Source organism: Ovis aries, chromosome 13, assembly GCF_016772045.2.
Source record: "Ovis aries strain OAR_USU_Benz2616 breed Rambouillet chromosome 13, ARS-UI_Ramb_v3.0, whole genome shotgun sequence".
Classification (NCBI taxonomy): domain Eukaryota; kingdom Metazoa; phylum Chordata; class Mammalia; order Artiodactyla; family Bovidae; genus Ovis; species Ovis aries.
Genome location: NC_056066.1, coordinates 61,242,196 through 61,262,932, shown reverse-complemented (window position 1 = coordinate 61,262,932; position 20,737 = coordinate 61,242,196). Strand labels below are relative to the sequence as shown.

The 20,737-nt window shown below is 47.8% G+C and overlaps 1 protein-coding gene across 1 annotated transcript in view; it reads right to left on the bottom strand.

The window, feature by feature from the left end:
- Positions 1–20,737, bottom strand: part of HCK (HCK proto-oncogene, Src family tyrosine kinase) — a 45,455-nt gene that overhangs the window by 12,106 nt on the left and 12,612 nt on the right. The window contains exons 2-10 of the mRNA XM_012189025.3: positions 15,868–15,985; positions 12,874–12,916; positions 12,369–12,468; positions 11,513–11,611; positions 7,452–7,555; positions 3,792–3,941; positions 3,296–3,448; positions 1,599–1,778; positions 686–762 (exon numbers count right to left, since the gene is read on the bottom strand). Coding sequence (XP_012044415.1) covers positions 686–762; positions 1,599–1,778; positions 3,296–3,448; positions 3,792–3,941; positions 7,452–7,555; positions 11,513–11,611; positions 12,369–12,468; positions 12,874–12,916; positions 15,868–15,984 — 1,023 coding nt within the window. The 5' untranslated portion in view covers position 15,985. The remainder of the gene's footprint in view (positions 1–685; positions 763–1,598; positions 1,779–3,295; positions 3,449–3,791; positions 3,942–7,451; positions 7,556–11,512; positions 11,612–12,368; positions 12,469–12,873; positions 12,917–15,867; positions 15,986–20,737) is intronic.

Here is a 20,737-nt window from a genome sequence, read left to right as displayed (position 1 = left end):
ATTCTCCAGGCAAGAATACTGGAGTGGGTTGCCATGCCCTCCTCAAGGAGATATTCCCAACTCAGGGATTGAACCCAGGTCTACCCACTTTGCTGGTGGATTCTTTACCTTCTGAGCCACCAAGGAAGCCCAAGAATACTGGAGTAGGTAGCCTATCCCTTCTCCAGGGGATCTTCCCAACCCAGGAATTGAACTGGCGTCTCCTGCATTGCTGCTGCTGCTGCTAAGTCACTTCAGTCGTGTCCGGCTCTGTGTGACCCCATAGATGGCAGCCCACCAGGCTCCCCTATCCCTGAGATTTTTCCAGGCAAGAACACTGGAGTGGGTTGCCATTTCCTTCTCCAATGCATGAAAGTGAAAAGTGAAAGGGAAGTCACCCAGTCATGTCTGACTCTTCACGACCCCATGGACCGCAGCCTACCAGGCTCCTCTGTCCATGGGATTTTCCAGGCAAGAGTACTGGAGTGGGGTGCCATCACCTTCTCTGCAGGTGGATTCTTTACCAGCTGAGCTATCAGGAAAGCCCCAAGTTAGATCATAGAAGGCACAGTTAAAAAGAATACTTTTATCCTGAGCACTCAATACGTGTTAGCTATTATTGTTATTATGATAGCACGCAATCAATAAACACGTGTTGAATAAATAATTGACTTCCCCTTCCCCGACTTCCCCATTAGACTCTCACCTGGGCTGAGAAGTCGATGAGTTTGGGCAGTGGCTGCCTGCTGCCTTCTTCACTTTTCAGGAAGTCCAGCAGGCTGCCTGTGTGGGGGAAGGGGGAACAGCATTTACTACTCTCATGACTTTAACAAGTGGTTAACATGGTTCATCATAATGAATTTAAATAAAAGTATTTATTTACTGTTCCTAGCATATGAGAAATAGAATCTGAGCATTTGAGAATGACTTTGTGCTTGCCAGGCTTGTTGTTTGATTGAGACAGCTTTCTGAGCCTGGGGGACTGGGGCCATGGTTTAATAAGGCTGGCATAATTGTGTGTTTAGAAAATGATGAAAGCTTTGAGACGTCAAATCCTTCTAAATGGATGTCACGTGGGACATTTCTATATGTTGAGAAATGGGCAGGAATTGAACATTATTGAGAAATGATGGCCTAAAAAAATATCCCTGAGACATTCTGGACTGTGTGCAGGCAGGATGGGAACATTCTGGAAAATATGCTTAGCCAATGCATAAGGAATGCTTTGCTGAGTCTCCTGGAGCATTGGTCCACCCAGGGAAGATGGCTGGTGGTCAGGGGGTCAGGGGTGGTTGAGGGAGTCTCCCCAGCCTCAAGGGCTCATGGTGAACCCATAGAAGGCTCTTCTCCTATCCCCGAGAGGGGTTCTGGCCCCACCCCCTCTCCCAGAGGTCCATGTGCTCCCCTTTCCCTGGCATCCCCCTAACATGATTTCACTCCCCTTAATCAAGAGAGTGGGGCAGTCAGATACGAAGGTGCTCAGTGAGTTTTTGTCAAAAGAGTTCCTGGCCAGACTGGGGGCATCTTGAAGGCCAAAGAACCACGTCAGAGTCACCTCTGACTCTGCAGGTGACCAGGAGGAGGCATAGTTGGTACCCCCAGCTCCCAGCGCGCGGCACCTTTGGCCATGAACTCCGTGATGATGTAGATGGGTTCTGTTGTGACCACAGCGTGCAGCTTCACCAGCTTGTCATGCTGCAGAGTCTTCATCAGGTTGGCCTCTGCCAGGAAGGCCTCCACAGACATGCTCCCGGGCTTCATCGTCTTCACGGCCACCTTGGTGTGCTTGTTGTAGGTGGCTGCAGCAGGACAGGAAGCAGAAAAGGTGGTCAGGGCCCACTGCTCTTCCTCACAGGCCCCAAAGACCTGGCTGCCGACCTGCCTCCTCCAGCGAGCCTTTCCTGCCCATCTCAGCCCTTAGAGAAGGAAGGGGAGACATGTGCTTTGCCCTCAGGTAGATGTGGGTTGGAAGGCTGGTCCACCACTTCCTAGCTGTGTGCCCTTGGGCAGGTCACTTAACCTCTCTGAACTATGGTTTCCTCTTATGCAAAGGTTCATGCAGGGGTTAAGGGGTTAAAACATCACTCTGATTGTGCCACTCACTCACACACCTACCTTTGTTCTGTCACACGTTCACATACACACCATCTTTGCTTTAAATGTTTATTTAATCTTAACACTGCTCTCTAAATAAATATGCCTCATCATGGTCCACAAGGCCCTGCATATGCTGGCCTTGCTCACTTAGCCTTGTCATCCACCAACACCTCTACCCCTTGCCTTTTGTGCACCAACCTGCCTGCATATCATTCAGTCCCTCGAGCAGCCGTCTCCCCCTCCCACCACAGGGACTTTGCTCATGCTGTTCTCTCACTTCACCCCACCCCTTCCCTGCTTCATCTTGTTGATCTTGTAAATCTCAGTGTTGCTTGTGTTTCCATTTTGCCTTAGCTGCCAGGAAGCTCTAATGCAGAGTTGAGGTCTTCCCACAGTAAGAGCCTAAGGCCTTATATAATGTGTGTGTGTGTGTGTGTGTGTGTGTGTGTGTGTGTGTTTTCTAACCCCGTCAGTCTGATTTGTCTTGCCTTCCTCACCATGCTTTCTCTGCCTTTTCTTCTTCAGTGCCTGACATATAGCAGGCTCTCAATACATATTGTTGAAGTGAGTGGATTTTAAACTTGTTTTTTTCTGGCTGAATTGTTGGCATCTCTGTAAGCTGTCTTCACTCCCATTTGGAACGTGGTGGAGTATAAACACGGTGTTGGGGGGGGCCCAGGCACTGGGGCGCGTCTACCCCCACAGCTCTGCAGGGCAGGCTTTGCTATTCTTAAGTCATTAGAGGCAGCCCAGCAGGGGTGGAATATGTCTTTTTGAAGCCCTACAATGCCCTAGCGTGACACTGGGCACACGGCAGGGGCTTAGAACAGCGTGTTCATCAGCTGCCAACATTGAACTCACCTGGAAATCTACAAGCTACACTTTCCCATTCTTAATTCTCATCATTCTAGGAGATGCTCTGGTTCTCTCAATCCCAGACTGTCCCAGCTCCATGTGAGGAAGCAGATTCCTCATCGAGGACTTCCGCTTCTTAGAAGAAAGTTTTTGACCCCAACAGGCCTGACCTCAAAGATTTGCATGGCAGTGTTTGCATGGCAGGACTATTTGCTTTGCTATCAGAGGAATCACTCCTTTACAGTTATTATTCAAATCTCCCCTCTGCCCTGGGTGGCATTCCCACTTGGCCTCGGGCTGTTCTTGGAAGCAAGGACCTCCCTCTCCCCTCTCTCCCCTCCTGGCTTTGGCGCTGGGTCCTTACCCATCCAGACTTCCCCAAACTGCCCAGCTCCAAGTTTCTTCTCCATCTTGAGGGACTCCCTGGGGATCTCCCAGGCGTCTTTCTCCCAAGGTTTCTGGGGCTTGGAGGACATGCAGGGCACTGTCAGCTTCTGGCAGAGTCCATCGCTCCCCTCTGGAACAGAGCCCCCTGGTCAGCCAAGGGCAGGCAGCCCCAAGCCAGCCTCAGGCTTTCCCTCCAGGCCTCCCTTCCTGGTCCACTGTGTCTGGCCCCTGTTCCAAAGGGCCACTCCATCGAAGACATTCCCAAGAGAACAGAGCATGGTGAGATGGCATCTCTGCCCTCCCGTTCAACAGACCAAAGACTTCAGGAGAATCCAAAGCAACTGTTTGTCTGGGGGGAGGGTCAGGAAAACCTTAGCAGGCCTCAAAGGCAGCAGTGCCCATTGACTAGGATTCCCAGGAGAGAGGCCCACCCAGCTGGGCCCCCAGAAGGGAGGCAGCCCTGCAGGACTCACTCGAATAGTGGGCCACCAGTTCCTGCAGGCTGCTGAAGGTGCTCCGGGGCGAGATGTAGAAACCCCCATTGTCCAGCGTGCGGATCTTGTAATGTTTCACCGTGTCCCTGTGCTGGGGGTCGTAGTCTCGCACGGACAACGAGTAGCTCCCTGTGCAGGCCAGAGAGAAACCACCCAGCGTGAACACCCTGACAGCCTCTAAGGCCACTGCTGGTACCGTCTTGACATCCGCGCAGTGGAGCAGAGAGTAGGAGTGGGCTGTGGAGTCCGGCTGCCGGGTGCTTGTCAGGCTGTTCCATGTTCCCCTGTGAGACCTTGGACATGTGACCAAATCACCTCTCTCTGCCTCAGTCCCCTTATCTGTAGAATGGGACTGGTCATCATATCTCCTCCCCTCAGCACACTGCCTGGTGGCAAAAGAAGTAATGCTTGCACGCAGGATGTAAAAGCTCAGTAATATTGGCTATCATTGAGTTCATTATTATTTCTTTTTCTTCCTATTATCTATCTATTTTTCACAAAAACCAAGATACCACACCCAGTTTGGTAAAAAGCAAGGCTGTTTAGTACTATTTACAATAGATAGGACATGGAAGCAACCTAGATGTCCATCAGCAGATGAATGGACAAGGAAGTTGTGGTACCTATATGCAATAGAATATTACTCAGCTATAAAAAGGAACGCATTTGCGTCAGTTCTAATGAGGTGGATCTGGAGCCTATTACACAGACTGAAGTAAGTCAGAAAGAGAAAGACGAATACTGTATATTAACACATATATATGGAATTTAGAGAAACGGTCTGATGATGCTAGATGCGGGGCAGCAAAGGAGACACAGATGTAAAGAACAGACTTTAGGACTCAGTGGGAGAAGGTGAGGGTGGGGTGATTTGAGAGAATAGCACTGAAACATGTACATTACCATATGTAAAAGAGAGGACCGGTGCAAGTTCAATGCATGAAGCAGGGCACTCAAATCCAGCGCTTTGGGACAACTCAGAGGAATAGGGTGGGGAGAAAGGTGGGAGGGGGGTTCAGGATTGGGGGGACACATGTATACCTGTGACCAATTCATGTTGATGTATGGCAAAAAACCATCACAATATTGTAAAGTAATTATCCTCCAATCAAAATAAATTAGTTCATTTAAAAAATAAAAATAGATGATTTTATAGTGAAAGCAGTATGGGTATATCCATAGGTTATTTAAATACGAATAAACATTAATTCTGAAAATAAAAGTTTAGGCTGTTTAGAAGCAAACAAGCAAAAAGATTAAACAAACAAACCAATCCAGTTCAACTATTACAATATAAACATTGAAATGTAAGTGTCCATATTAAATGTCGTGGCAGGCTGAGTCACGGCCCCCCACAATGCCACGTCCTAATCCCTGACACCTGTGTGTGCATCACCTCATATGGTAAAGGGATTCTGCACATGTGATTCAGTTAAGGAGCTGGCGATGGGGAACTATCCTGGATTCACATAGACCAGGAACACACATGTCTTTCAGTCCCTGGCCACGGTTCTGGTTTGTAAGCTGTGTGTCCTTGGGCAAGTTATTAGCTTCTCTCTCTCTCAGCTTTCTCTACCACAATAGCACCATGTCATAGGATATGGGGGAGGTTTAAATTGTTGCATGAATTACAGTTGACCATACATGCTGGGGCTTCCCTGGTGCCTCAGATGGTAAAGAATCTGCCTGCAATGGAGGAGACCCAAGTTTGATCCCTGGGTTGGGAAGATCTCCTGGAGAAGGGAATAGCTACCCACTCCCTTATTCCTGCCTGGAGAATTCCATGGACAGAGGAGCCTGGAGGGGTACAGTCCATGGGTCAGAAAGAGTTGGAAACAACTGATCGATTTTCATGCATGCTAGGCTGCTGTGCTTAGTCGCTCAGTCATGTCTGACTCTGTGAACCCATGGGACTGTAGCCCTCCAGGCTCCTCTGTCTATGGGATTCTTCAGGCAAGAATACTGGAGTGGGTGCCATGCCCTCCTCCAGGGGACCTTCCCGACCCAGAGATCGAATCCAGGTCTCCGGCACTGCAGGCGGATTCTTTAATGCCTGTTATTTGGTTGCTCAGTCATGTCCATCTCTTTGTAACCCCATGGACTGCAGCCTGCCAGGCTTCCCTGTCCTTCACTATCTCCTGGAGTTTGCTCAAACTCATGTCCATTGAGTTGATGATGCCAACCAACTATCTCATCCTCTGTCACCCCCTTCACCTCCTGCCCTCAATCTTTCCCAGCATCAGGATCTTTTCAAATGAGTCAGCTCTTGACAATGAATGAATAGGAATAATAAATAATAACAATGAATGGATAGGAATAATATTCATTATAATGGACTATAGTTATATGCATTATAATAAGCTATATTGTTCATTACAGTGAATGATTAACCCCACAGGTAGAGGTTTTATATCACCACAATGTTGTACGTAAGGAGACTGAGGTCCAGGGAGATGAAGTACCTAACCTGAAGTCACACAGCCTGTAAGTAGCAGAGCTGGGCTTCAAACCCAGGTAGCTGGGACCACACTGTTAATCACTCTGCCCAGTCAAGGGGAGGCTGACTTGGCTGATGCTGAATGGGGAAGGGCAGAACCCAGGAAGCAGCAGGATGGGACTCAGGGCACTTGTACTACAAGTTTATTAACTCCATGAACCCACCTATGCCCACTCTGAGGGCTGTGGGAGTGGCCAGGCTCACCTTCCTGCCCTTGTGTGCAGGATGGCCCAGAGGGAGAAGAGAAGCCGAGGGCTGTGTACGGCTCTATCTTTTTGTACCATTTCTTTTCCTCTGGGGGCTGGTAGGGAGTTTGTTGGGTGGGAGGAAATAAAGCCAAAACATTCCCTGACCCGAAACACAGATTGTGAGTGCTGCTTTTAGCCGCATTCAGGCTTCCCCAGGTCAGAAATCAGGGGGCAAGTAGAAGGCCCCTGAACTGATTGTCCAGGGTACTGTGAGATCATACCTTATACAATTTACTGATTTCTCTGAACCAAGGAGTTTTGAATCTAAACACAGCAGTAAAGGCACACACTGTGTGTGAAATCTGAAATCAAAGGACTCCTACTTACAATCATCCCTTTGGCAAAACTGGCCTTAGTTGATGCCAGTTTGAGTTATTTGTTGTTTTGGGGCACTACTCTTGCCTCCTACGCAATGACCAGGCACAAAGCCACCCTCACAGCACAGAAGTTTCAGGAAGCAGGTCACCAACATCAAAATATCCAAATACCTCAAAGGGGTTATTTGAAACAGGTCCCAGACAAGATTGCTTGAGGTCTCTTCCTACAGCCTGAGCCCATCTCATTTCCTTATGGAAGGAGAGAGGAGTCAGGCTTGTGGACAAGATATATTTTGATGGGTATATAAAAGAATCCAAGCTAATGAAGATCAAGTTCAGCAGGTTGTTGTTCTTCAGGGCAGTAACCACTGCATCTTACTTTCACTGACCTAAGTTGGCAGGTCTGGGGGCTGAGAAGGTTTGAACAAAGAGCAGAAGGAAGCCTGGCAAGCCGGGGACGGGGGCTGGGTGAGTTGCTAAGACAATGGCATACTCCAGGGAAGGATGGTGTCCAGTCATGTCTGGGGCTCCCCTGTGTGGTGGGGTGGAAACACAGGGCTAGGAGGACTGGCCTCACCTTTGGTGGTCTCGCTGTCCCGGATCATGAAGGAGCCCAGCACGTTGCCAGGGGCCAGGAGTTGGCGCTCTGCATCTTTTCGGCTGATGCCCTTGAAGAACCACCTGGAGGGAAGGGAGGGGGCAGTAAGCCCGCAGTGGGCAGTCCTGTCTGACTATCAGCATTCTCGCCTGGCATCAGGATTCCAAGGGCCTGGATTCCTCTGGTGTCAGTTTTACTCAAAGATTCTTTGGGGGGAAAGCAGTCATTCCTTTGATATTGACATTTTACCACAAGTGAATCCAGTTCGCTGGGGCTGAAACTTGCAATTTGGGGAGATTTCTTTAAGAAAAATAATACAGCATTATAAATACTAATACAAAATGTTGCTGGTTATTCCAGTACCACCCAACATGAGGGATAAGGTGATGAGCAAAAAGACTGGGTGGGAAAATACAGCAGTCTTAACCAACTGTGGTCAAAAATCTTCCTTTTGCAGACTTCTCTAGTTTGATCAACCTCTCAGGATCTTAGAGGCCCATGTGAGTGAGGGCTGAGCTTTGTTACCATCACAGTTCATCTTCCTCTGTAGATACAGAGTTGAATATGACATCAGCATGAATTTCTAAGCTCAAATGTGAGATTTCAAATAACTTTATACTTGGCACCACATCCCTGGACCTTTCTTCATCCTCCTTGACTATTTGGGATCTTTAGATCCCCCTCAAAAATCTAAGGATAACTTTAAGCAGCAAAAACCAAACTTATTCCCTGAGGAGTAGTTCATGCACTGTGATGGAAAAAGCCCCAGGCCAGAGGTCAACTGGCCTTGACCCTGCCGCAAATCTATGTGTGACTTAGAGCACATTGCTTTCCCTCTCTGGACTTCTGTTTCCTCTGCTATCAACTGGGGAAACAGGCAGTTACCATTTATCAAGCTCTTATTATCCACCCAACACCTCTATGGAATCATTGCCTTTATTATCCCCATTTTACAGATGAGGAAATCAAGAAACAGAAAGAGCAAGTAACTTGCCTGGCATCACACAGCTAGTAAGTGGTGTAGGCAGGATTCAAAGTCAGGCAGTCTAACTCCAGAGCCAAAGGTCCTAATCACCCTGCCACACCCCTGCCTTCCTTGCTTTCATTTGGTAAAGTGAGTCAAGCCATGGTAAAATGTTCAAGCAATGTTAAGGGTACACAGTAAGAGCTGTCCTCCTGGCAATCCCACCCCCAGGAAGTTATCCCATGGATTCTGCACAGGAAGAAATGGCATATACCCAAGGAGACTCAAGGCAGCATGAGACTGGGGACAGCTTAAGTGACCACTGACGAGGGATGGTGGGGCGCCTACATGGCAGACACTGCAGCTGTGAAACGGAGGCACTGTGGCACTGCACGGAAGATCTGAACAAGAGAGGTGGGAGAGGATAGTGTAGAATAAAACGGAGAGAGACAATGTTCTTTGCAGCATTGTTCGCAATAGCCAAGACACAGAAACAACCTCAATGTCCATCAAGAGATGAATGGATCAAGAAGTTGCAGGACTTACATACAATGAAATATTGTTGTTGCTGTTTAGTCATTAAGTCGTGTCTGACTCTTTTGCGACCCCATGGACTGTAGCCCACCAGGCTCCTCTGCCCATCGGATTTCTCAGGCACGAATACTGGAGTGGGAAGTTATTTCCTTCTCCAGGGGATTTTCCCAACCCAGGGATCAAACCTGTGTCTCCTGCATTACAGGTGGATCCTTTACCGCTGAGCCACCACAGACATGATAGTGGAATATTAGCCATGAAGTAGAATAAAACAATGCCATTTGCAGCAACATGGATGAACCCAGAGATTATCATACTGAGTGAAGAGAGTCAGGAAGGGAAAGACAAGTACCAAATGATATCGCTTACATGTGGAATCTACAAAAATGGTCAAGTGAGCTTACAAAACAGATAGTGTCACAGATGTAGAAAACAAACTTACGGTTACCAGTGGGGAAAGGGAAGAAGAGGGATAAACTGGGAGACTGAGATTGACATATACATACTACTTATACATAAAATAGATAACTAATAGGGACCTATGGCACAAGGAACTATATTTAATATTTATAATGGCCTCTATGGGAAAAGAATCTAAAAAAGAGTGGATATATCTATATGTATAACAGATTCACTTTGCTGTACAGTTGAAACTAACACAACATTCTAAATCAGCTATACTCCAATTTTTCAACAAATTGGAGGAAGATATATGTAGTTTCTTAATCAAGTACAAAGCATTTGGGAGGACTTACAAGAAACTGGTTGCTTCTGGAAGGGAAGTAGCTGGCTGGGGATAGGGTGGGGGGAAGACTTTTCACTCTTTAGTATATGTCCTTCGGCACCATTTGCATTTTGAAACATTTGAAAATGCTGCTTATTTCAAGGCAAATGAGGAAGTAAGATTCCATCCCACGCTGATTTCCAGGCCCCAGCTGCTCTCTTTAGAGGCAGTCTTTGCGAGCAGTCTCTTGATGTGGACACAAGAGCCTGGGAGTGCAAGACTCTTAGGCGTATTCAGGTCAGTGGTTCTCAAGGTGGGTCCCTGGATCAGCAGCATCCACCTCACCTGAGAACTTGTTAGAAATGCCAATTATGAATTGGACAGTTGAGGAGTGGGGCTCAGAAACCAGCATTTTAACTAACCCTCTAGGTGATGCTGATGCACTCAAGATCGAGAACCAGCCATTAAGTTATCACCCAAATGATAACCCACCACATCTGTCCTCTGCACCTTGCCTTTTCCACTCAGCAGTTATATTGCTTTAAGGAGTAATACCAGCCATGCCTTCTTCAAGGCTGCTGCAGGGTGAGGTATGGTGTAGGAATTCTCTAAGTGTTCAGAGCCTGGAGCAGGGGAGCAGAGCACAGATGCCCCAGGAGGAAGCCTGGAAGGACAGAGAAGCAGCCAACGCCCCCCGCCCCCCCCCCCTGCCTCCCACCGCTGCAGCATGTACGGCATGTGCTGAGGGCATTCCAGGACAGACGGGTCAGGGCTGGGAGTGAGGACTTCCTCACGGCCACAGAGGGGAAACTTCACAGGGCAAAGAGGTTTTCTGTGTGCTAAGAAAGGGGTGACTTTAAAATAGGAAAAGCCCGTTTTAACAAGTAAGTATCCCAAACCCTCAACACCATCTAGCCAGAGGGAGGAGGCAAAGGAGATAAAACTGTGGTGACCGTCAGGTTTCAGCTTTTTGACTGGCTGATTCTGAATTGAATCTATTGCCACCCTATAGTGTGGCCACCTTCTCACTTGTCAGTGTCACCCCCCATACTGTGAACATCTCCAGGGAGGAAGCCTGCCTGAGTCATCTAGTATTCCTGGAAGAAGGACTGGGAGTTCAGTGGATGCTCAAGGGTCTGTGGAATGATTGAGCGGATGGATGGATGGATAAAGTACAACTGTCTGTTTTCTGAGTCAAGGTAGACACAAAGAGCCCGCAGTAAAGAATGAGGGGTTACAGTGATCTCCTTGAGGGTGGGGGATGTCTCATTGGCTCTGTGGCCCCTAGTTGGCACAGGGCTCAGGGAGGCACAGGCACAGGCAGGCTGAATGAGTCATGTGAGGAGTGACCAGCCAGGCATGGGCTGGCTTTCCTCTCAGAGGACCCTCCTTGGCACAACTGTTATACTTCATCCAACAAATATGCATTGAGCACCTACTGCATGCCAGCCTGTGTGGAGGGTGCAGGATACAGCAGAGGACAGACCGTGTCCCTACCCTCATGTGCTCCCATTCTAGTGGGGGAAGGCAGACAGCGAACTGGGGACAACCAAAGCAACAAGATTGTTTTTGCTAGTGAGAAGTGTTCAGAAGAAGTAAAGCAGGGAGTCACACAGAGTCACAGTGGGGACCTGCTTGAGACTAGTGGCCAGGGAAGGCCTCTCTGAGACCCAAAGGATGAAAAGGAACCAGCCAGGCAAACAGCTCTAGGAAGAGTGTGCCAGGCAGGGGAGACAGTGAGCACAAAGGCCCTGAGGCAAAAGCAAGGCTGGCTCAGCTCATCCTTGCTTCTGGAGGGCAGGGAGATGGAATACTCACTCCTCCGTCTCCAGAGAGTTGACGCGGGCAACGTAGTTGCTTGGGATGTAGCCCTCTTTCCGGGTGGCCAGAGATCGAGCTCTCCACCACTCCCCAGACCTGGGGGACAGAAGGGGGCAAAGGGGTCAACCCTGCAGCCGTGGCCTAGAATACCCCCAACAGCAGGAAGCTGGTAGGGTGAAGGGCAGGGCCACTACCGTCCCAGCCCCTAGCCTGCACTCCATGATGAAGGTTAATATCTTTACAACAACCCCGGGGCTAGAATCAAGCTCTGTCCCTACATTCACAGTCCACAGTCCTAGGTCTTTGGCCTCACTCTCATTCCCTGGACTTGTGGCCTTGACCTTACCAACCATATATAAGGCAGGGCCCTGTGCCCATGGCAGGCTCACAGTGGCTTGCTGGCCAGAGGGACTGGGCTCAGGAGTCTGACCAAGCATAAGCAGTCCCAGTACATATTAGATACTCCATCTAGTGTTGGTGAGGATTAGAGGAGATTGGAGGTAGCAAACTCAGAGATCCACTGATCTAAGTGCAAAGTCACCTCAACAGGGTCTGTTCCATAGGTAAGCCTGCCACTTAATCATAGGAGTCCAAGGAAGGCTTTCCTAGGAAAGCACTGTCAGCTGTCTATCCTTGCCTGGATGTGCACCATTAGCCAGCACACAAGGCCCTTTACTATGGCTAAAACCCAGGTTAACAGCAAACCCTTCTTCCTCTATTATGATCACATTCTCATCAGTCATTTACACTCTAGTATAATCTAGCCTATCAGGTTCTTTATTGAAACACAAAAGAGAGCAAAATTGAGTATTAGAGATAGCTATGTCTTAGGGGAAGTGGGATGGGGACTCACTCCTCCAGGACCACCATCTGGTCCCCCTTTTGGAAACTGAGGTCTTCATGGTGAATGGCATCATAATCATATAGGGCAACCACAATGATATCCTCAGAACCTGTTGGGAAGGGAGACACATGGGATGGTGAGGCTTTATCTGAGCACACCCACAGCCCTGGGTGTTTCTCACCCCAAAACCTGGCACCCAGCCCTGGACCCCTTGATGTGTGTGTTCATGCTATACAAGCAAGCATCTTGCCAAAGGTCATTCTTGAGTTCAAAGCTAATGGAGTTATGTTCATGCTGTGAAATAGTGCTATAGAAACACAATGGCCTATACTAAGTACTTTGGGGGCAAATTAGGGGATTTTCAAGGGCGGTTTTGACTGTTTTGGATTTTTGCCTCAAGCTCTCACCAAGCACCTAACCTAATCCTCTACAATCACCAGACTCCACTGCACGTGCCTTCCAGATACTCACCCCAATCACCAGACTCCACTGCACGTGCCTGCCAGTTACTTACCCTCTGTGGACCCTGGTGGGTTGCCGTTGCTACTGTCAGGCCACTGTGGGGAAGAAACGGGAGAAGAGAATGAATCCAACAGTGTGTGTGGAGCCATGGAAGGTTTGTGTCAAAAAAGGATATCCCAACCCCATGTGTCATGGGGGGAGGCCCAGAGGGGGCTGGGGAAGTGCCCAAGGCAACACAGCACCTTAGGGGCACAGCTAGTACAAGGATGCAGACCTCTAGGGTTATGGGCTCTGCCTTAGACATACTGGGGGACACTGACTTGTCTCTTCCCCTCAACATACAGTGAGGGGAGTTGGTCCAGATCAGTGTTTTCCAAGCTATGTTTGAAGAGATCCTAGGTCTACCAGCAAGCCCATGAACAAAGGCTCCATTACATAAAACAACCTAAGTGTCCATCCAAAGGGGAATCGGCACCAAATTAAGGGAGCTGCTCCAAGCAGCTCTAATAGGAAGGAGGCCACTTCATTCCTGACACAGCAAGACCTCAAAGGGACGTTGTCGAGTAAACAAAGCTAGTTCTTCAGAATGGTAAAAATGATACGCTGGTATAAAACACATACTCACACATCCTAAACAATTTCTTTGGACACATACTGTACAGGTGTGAGTAAATTCATGGAAAGAGGTTTGCAAGGTTCCCTGCTAAACTGACAACAGCTGTTATCTCTGGGTTAGGGTGTGGTATTTCTAGGGAGGAGGGCATTGGTCAGCAGACACTACAGTTTTAAATGTAATTTGTGATTTTTATTTTAAAAGAGAATGAATTTGTGTGTCACACACATAAGTAAATGCTAATTTAAATAAATAGCTTTGGAAAATACCAAGTATATCCTTTTTGGGGAGACACATAAAGCCCATTACAAAGATTCATAAAGGCTCTGGGAAGTCCTATGGAAAGGAGTGTGTGGCCCGGTGCTTTGCAAGCTGATTTGACCTGGGAATCCTTTCTCAGTTACTACATTACTGCTAAATCAAAGTTCTGCATGAGCAGAGCAATGAATGGCTGATAATAATGTCCCTTAAACTTGATGTTCAGAGAGAACAGGCAAAAACTGATGGGAGAAAACCTCTACTTCCCCCTAGGAACAAGTCAGGGGGCCTCAGAGAACCTGAGACTTGGGAACCCTAGCCACAGAAAGGGCCCCGGGCCAAGCAAGTTAGGAGAGAAGCTGACCTGGGGGTGACTTAGGGTTTAGGATGTCACCTCAGGACATCACCAGTATGGGAAGTAAAACTCAGGCTGTATTAATGGAGGTCAAGTGTCAGAAGACGGGAGGTGCCTATTCCACTCTTCTCCTGTTTCTAGAACTAGTCCTGTTCTAGGCATCATGCCTGGAGAAGGGCAAGCAGGTAAAGAGAGGCCAGGAACCCATGTTGTGTGAAAGATGATGTGGAAGGAAAGGGTGGGTTGGGATAAGATCTTTGCCTTCCATTTCTACAAGCTCTCACAGGGCAAAGGTAGTAGATGTGTTTGGGGCGGGACTGAAGGGGGAGGTATAGGATCCAGGAGTAAGGGTTATGGGGTAATAGGCCTCCCTTCAACATGAGGAAGAACTTTCTAAGGAGCACCAGGAAGAAGTGCACCCCTGCCTCCGGAGGCTGTGCTTGCTGGGATAGCTTCAGATAAGGGGATGGACGAAAGGACCCCAGAGGAGAGAGAACCCCAGCGTTGAGTTTAGAATGACCCAGCTCTGCTGCCTCCCAGCACTACGAGCCCAGGGAGGCTTTTAACTTTGAGCCTCTGTCACCCTGGCTATAAGAAGCATTAACTCCAGCCTCATGGCTTTTGGTGAGAATTAATGGCCACCTCATACGAAGAGTTGACTCATTGGAAAAGACTCTGATGCTGGGAGGGATTGGGGGCAGGAAGAGAAGGGGACGACAGAGGATGAGATGGCTGGATGGCATCACTGACTCGATGGACATGAGTCTGAGTGAACTCCAGGAGTTGGTGATAGACAGGGAGGCCTGGCGTGCTGTGATTCATGGGGTCGCAAAGAGTCAGACACAACTGAGCGACTGAATTGAACTGAACTGAATGGTATAGAAACAGCTCAGTCCAGTGCCCAGATCATAGAAGATTTCCAAAGAACAGTAATGCTTATTACAACTGCTGCTACTGCTCTTAACAGCAGCAACAGCACTGTCAGCCCTGTTACTAGGACTATTACTGTAACCACCACTATTACTATTGTTATTGCTCTTCGAACCATTGCAACTACCATGACTAGTCGGGGGACTTCTGTGGCAACTGCTGCCCCCAGGCCACACGAATGCCACCATGACACGGCTCCCGTCACTAGCGGCTGGCTCTGCCTCTTTTTGTTCCTGCCACTGGGACACTGGAACATGCACTGAGTTTGAATCCCTACTAGCCCTGCAGGTGCAGCAAGTCATTTAGCGTCTGCGTCTCATCTCTGAAACGGGTATAAAACAACTTGTGGCCCACAAGAGCACTATTGTGAGGATTAAAGGTGTTAATATCCATCATGCCCTCAGGACGGTGCTTGGTTCATCGTAAGCTCTGTGTCAGTGTAACAGAAGTGAGCAGATACCTCTGCGAGTATTACCACTCCTCTCATAGACTCTGTGCTGTGGTTCCTACCTCCATTGCTATTATATTCCCACGAGGATTGTTGTTACTATTATTACTACCATTGTTACTACAGCTGTCGCCATGATACCGATGCTGTCATCATTACTGTCATTTCTTCAACTGCTGTTGTGACTTAGCTGCTCATTCATTATCCTCAGCACTGATTATGGTGCTGGCCGGGTGGGACGGCCAGCTATGCCCCTGGGACCTGGTCACCCAGGCTGAGGGGCTAAGGCGTGTATCCTGGGGAGTCAGGGCACTGCTGGTGACTGGTCAGCTGCATTTCACCCCAGACTCACGCTGCTCACTCTTGGGATAACAGAGAACGGTGAGAGCAGTTTGGGGCAGCCCCGGACAGCGGCCAGCATCCCGTTTCTTCCCCCACTCACCCGCTTGCCCGAGGACGTGGGATCCGGCACATACACGGGGCTGTGTGGGTTGGTGTTGGGCTCGGTTTTTGAGACCTTGCCTCCATTCCGGAGGAACTTGGACTTCACGCATCCCATCCTGCGGTAGAGAGAAGGGAGATGAGCCCAGCTTGCTCTGATCCCCGCAAGGGGGAGTCTTTGGTGCTGGGCTTGAGACCCCCTGTTACGAGGCTGGCTCCCCTCCCCGTGTCAGCCCCGCTACCTCACCCTCACCTTACAGAGCTCACTCTGCCCTTGTCATCTCTGGGCTTCCCCATATCCACATCTGCCACGCACCCACACAGAGCTGACAAGTTGTCAAAGTCACGCTACCAAGGACTCTGGCGATGGGAAGTTTATTGAGAGAATAAATCGTGATGATTATTGAAATTCAACACACTCTGGGATCAGAAAGCCTGAGCTGATACTTGATCCTTCCCCCCTGTCCCCACACTAACTGCTCACTTATCACTGCCCCTGCTCCCTAGTCTCGGTTCCTCATCAGCGAAATGGGGATACTAATACAGCCTACTCTCAGGGTGTTGGGAGGATGAGAAAGTACGTGGGTGGGGAAATGGTCTAGAGTCAGGCTATGAGCCAACAGTAAGACTATACTTTTGTTATATAATAAGTTAATATTTTATATTAAATAATGGAGATCAGGTCACATAATGTGGCTCAAACAGTCAAGCCACCAGACCCCTCATATCACTTTATAATTGCCTTCTAACAGCATCCTTCCTTCTTCCCTCCCTCCCTCTTTTTCTTCCTTCCCTTCTTTCCCTCGTGGACTTATTTGGTCATTCATTCGTTCATTCATTTATTGGGCAAACATTTACTGAGCACTTTTCTTCCTTTACATTTCTTCCTTTAAATTTTCAGTTATGTATTTATTTTGGCCGCACCACATGGCATGGGGGATCTTAGTTTCCCAGTCTGGGATTGACCCCATACCCCTTGCAGTGGAGGCATGGGATCAAACCACCAGGGAATTCCCTACTGAGCACTTTGCTAAATCATGACTAAGACAACCAAGTTCACGCCCCTGTTGGAGCTCACCCTGGAGGTGGATGGGAGACACAGGTAAGGATCAGGTAACAAATAATTAACGGGATAAATTTAGTTAGTGAAATGCGTGAGGATGCTCAAAGAGGATGTTGATAGGGAACAACAGTGCGGGGCCTCTGTAGTCAGGGTGGCTGGGGAAGGCCTCTCTCAGGAGGTGATGCTGGACCTGGGGCCCAGCTGACACAAAGGAGTCGGTTGTGTAACACTCTGAGGGAACAGTGCTCCCAGCGAGTGAATACAAAGGTGAGTGTAAACAGTGAGTGCACAGGCCCTGAGGCTGGAATGTGCTTGAAGAGAATCAGGTGCTGAAAGGAGGCCAGTGTGACTGGAGGTCACAGGCAGGTGGGAGCAGATATATGACGAGGCTGCCCCATCTTTACCGTGGTGAGGAATTTGGATTGCATTCTAAGGCTGATGGGAAACCAGGGCAAGTTTCCCAAGGATGACAGGATTCAATCTGCACTTTAAATAACCCTGTTAGCTGTTCAGCTGCTCGATGGAACATGGCCTTTAGAGAATAGGTCAGGCTCGAGATGCTTGATGGTGGCCTGGCCTGGGGTGGTGGTTACTGAGGGGGTAAGCAGCAGAAAGGGTCAGGGGACATTTTGGTATCCCTTGCATTATCAGCTTACATATTTTGGAGGTAGAGCTGACAGACTTTGCTGATGGATTAATAAAATTTAAAGAAAACACATTGATCCATCAGAGTCAAAACTTCGTTAAAGTGGTAGAAGCGTTTTATTCTTTTCTCAAAATGTGCACATTTTTGCTGGGAAGTCACATAAGGAAGTAATTGTTTTCCTCAGCTCTGCACAATTGCAATTTTCTTCTAAAGCAGTTATACTTATCTTGTTAAAATGAACATGTGTTTGTGGCTTAAGGAAAAAAACCCAAACTCCTAGGTTTATGGGAGTTATTTACTTACTTTTTAAAAAAGATTCTTTCCATTTACAAGGATGTTTTTGTCTGTCCTGGTGGGAATTGGGAACAGTTTACCACCTTAAGATAAGTGGTTTCTGCTTCATTCTCCTTTTGCAAATAAAGTAAGGAACTGATCCAGACTCCTGGAGCGCTGGATCATTAATTTGAAAAATTATTGCAATTAATCACTGTTTTATAATGTACTCATATGAACTGAAAATGAAAACCAACACCTTTCTGGCTTGTGATAAATATGTATTACAGTTGTGGGAAATAAAACAGGTTATTGTGAGGTTCTATATGACAGAAAATCATATTCCGATGTATTTTGATTAAGTTAAGGGTGATCTGGGAAGAGGATGGCTGTGGGAGGTGGGGCAGCTCCCTCCACCTCTCTGAGCATGTATTTGGTATTCATCATCAACTGACATATTCAACGTGGCCACAGGGTCTTGAGGGGTAGGTCTCCTAACACATAAATACATGATTCAGGGTGGTAGTGAGCACAGGGTGAGTTGAGAAGTCTGAAGGCATCCGCCACACAGTTAAGTTCTACAGAAGAGCTAATCATATCATTGCCATTTACTGGCAGATAGCCCTGCCCTGGAGGAACACTGTTTGCCAGTCCTTTGGGCCTCAAGTTTAGAGATATCATAATACTTGAGAAGTTAACTTCTTAAAATAGGGAATTCCTGTTAGTTCCGTTTTTGCACAATGAAGTATTTTTTTTAAGTGGTAAATGGGCAAGAGTCAAATTTGCATACAACATGATTTCCCCCTAAACCAAGAGAACCACACCACTGCTTGGCCTAGAGTGGCCTCTGAAATGCTCATTTTCATGACCACTAGACACAGCAATGTAATGTGAGCCACGTATATAATTTAAAATTTTCCATAGCCGTGTTTTCTCAAGGTAAAAAGAAACAAGGGAATCAATTTTCAGATGTATTTACTTTTCCCAATATGTCAAAATTATTATTAATGTGATCAACATAAAATGATCAATGAGATGCTTTATATTCTTTTTTTTTTAATGTTGAGTCTTTATATCTCAGTGTGTGTTTTACATGTACAGTACATCTCAGCTAGGACTTGCCATGTTTCATGTGCTCAAGAGCTGTCTGTGAGGACTTCCCTTGTGGTCCAGGTCCACAGTGGCTAAGACACTGTGCTCCCAATGCACGGGGCCCTGGGTTGGAATCCTGGCCAGGGAACTAGATCCCACATGCCACAATTGAAGATCCCCACATGCTACCACTAAGATCCTGCATGCTGCAACTAAGGCCTGACCAAAGAAATAAATAAATATTAAAAAGAGAGAGAAAGAGCTGTCTGTGGCTGAAGCTACTCTACTCAGCAGTGCAGATACAGAATATTGCCATCACAGCAGCACCCCAGAGACTGGTCCTGCTCATTTCTGTGTTCCTTGGTGGTCAGCTCAGCACCTTGCCGGCACACAGGAGGAGTGTAACACATGGTCAGTGAGTAAATGTGTGCCCAAAGCCCATGCTTTCTGTAGTCAGTCCAAGGTAAAGGCATCTGGACCTGGCTCCTGCTCCAGCTGGGATGCAAAGACTGGACACACAGAATTACATTCCCAAGGAGCTGTTAGGTATTGGCAAAGACAGTCAGAGCCATGCAAAGACTTCTAAAATGCTTGTTGAGTAAGAAAAACAACATGTAAGACACATATAATATCAAGCCATTTTGTGAATAATATCTATCCAGGTTCTTCCACTAACATATATATGTTACTTTATTCATAGTAAAAACAACCTGTGTATAATAATTGAGCAGCAGGATAATAAATTGAATTTTGAAGAGGAGAGATTTCAATAAAGATTTGGGGAAATTCAGGAATATTTCATAGAAGCACTATCTTTCAAAGAGAATTTGAGGGAGTTTATGATAGTAAACCATATACAGAGCACTTCAAGACTCAAAAAGGATTCTGTTGTACCATTTGAAAGGAAGGATGATCAAATCAGAAGCCTGGGTCCCCTGCATAGGAGGCAGATTCTTTACCACCTGAACCACAAGGGAAACCCCTATATGTTGACAAGTGGTTCCCAAATGGGCTTCCCAAATGGGCTCCCCTGATAGCTCAGTTAGTAAAGAATCTGCCTGCAATGCAGGAGTCCCCAGTTCAATTCCTGGGTCAGGAGGATCTGCTGGAGAAGGGATAGGCTACCCACTCCAGTATTCTTGGGCTTCCTTGGTGGCTCAGCTGGTGAAGAATCTGCCTGGGATGACAGACCTGGGTTTGACCCCTGGTCTGGTCTATGGGGTCTCACAGAGTCAGACACCACTGAAGTGACTTAGCAGCAGTATAGTCCATGGGGCCACAAAGAGTCGGACAGGACTGAGCGACTTTCACTTTTTCCCAAATAGATGATGCTGGTGTTTGGCTGGGTTTCGGAACCATGGGATGGGGTAGGGAGAGGGCAAGAGAAGAAGTTTGTGTAACCCAGGGCCTCTCTGCAGGGTGGGGACCACAGAGCGGCTGGAAGTGAGTTAGAAATGTGACAGGGTGCCTGGCTGCTTGGAGCACGGCCAGCATGGAAACCAGCAGCATCATCGTATTTGAGCTGTTAGAAATGAGGACCCTCAGGCCCCACCTCCCAAATCAGAATGTACGTTTTTACAAGGCCCAGGTGATTCATGTGATCATTCTAGTTGAGAACTGGGCATGGTGAATATTTTTTGCTCTTGCTTCTTCAGCTGCTGCTGCTCCTGCCAAGTCGCTTCAGTCGTGTCCGACTCTGTGCGACCCCATAGATGGCAGATCACCAGGCTTCCCCGTCCCTGGGATTCTCCAGGCAAGAACACTGGAGTGGATCGCCATTTCCTTCTCCAATGCATG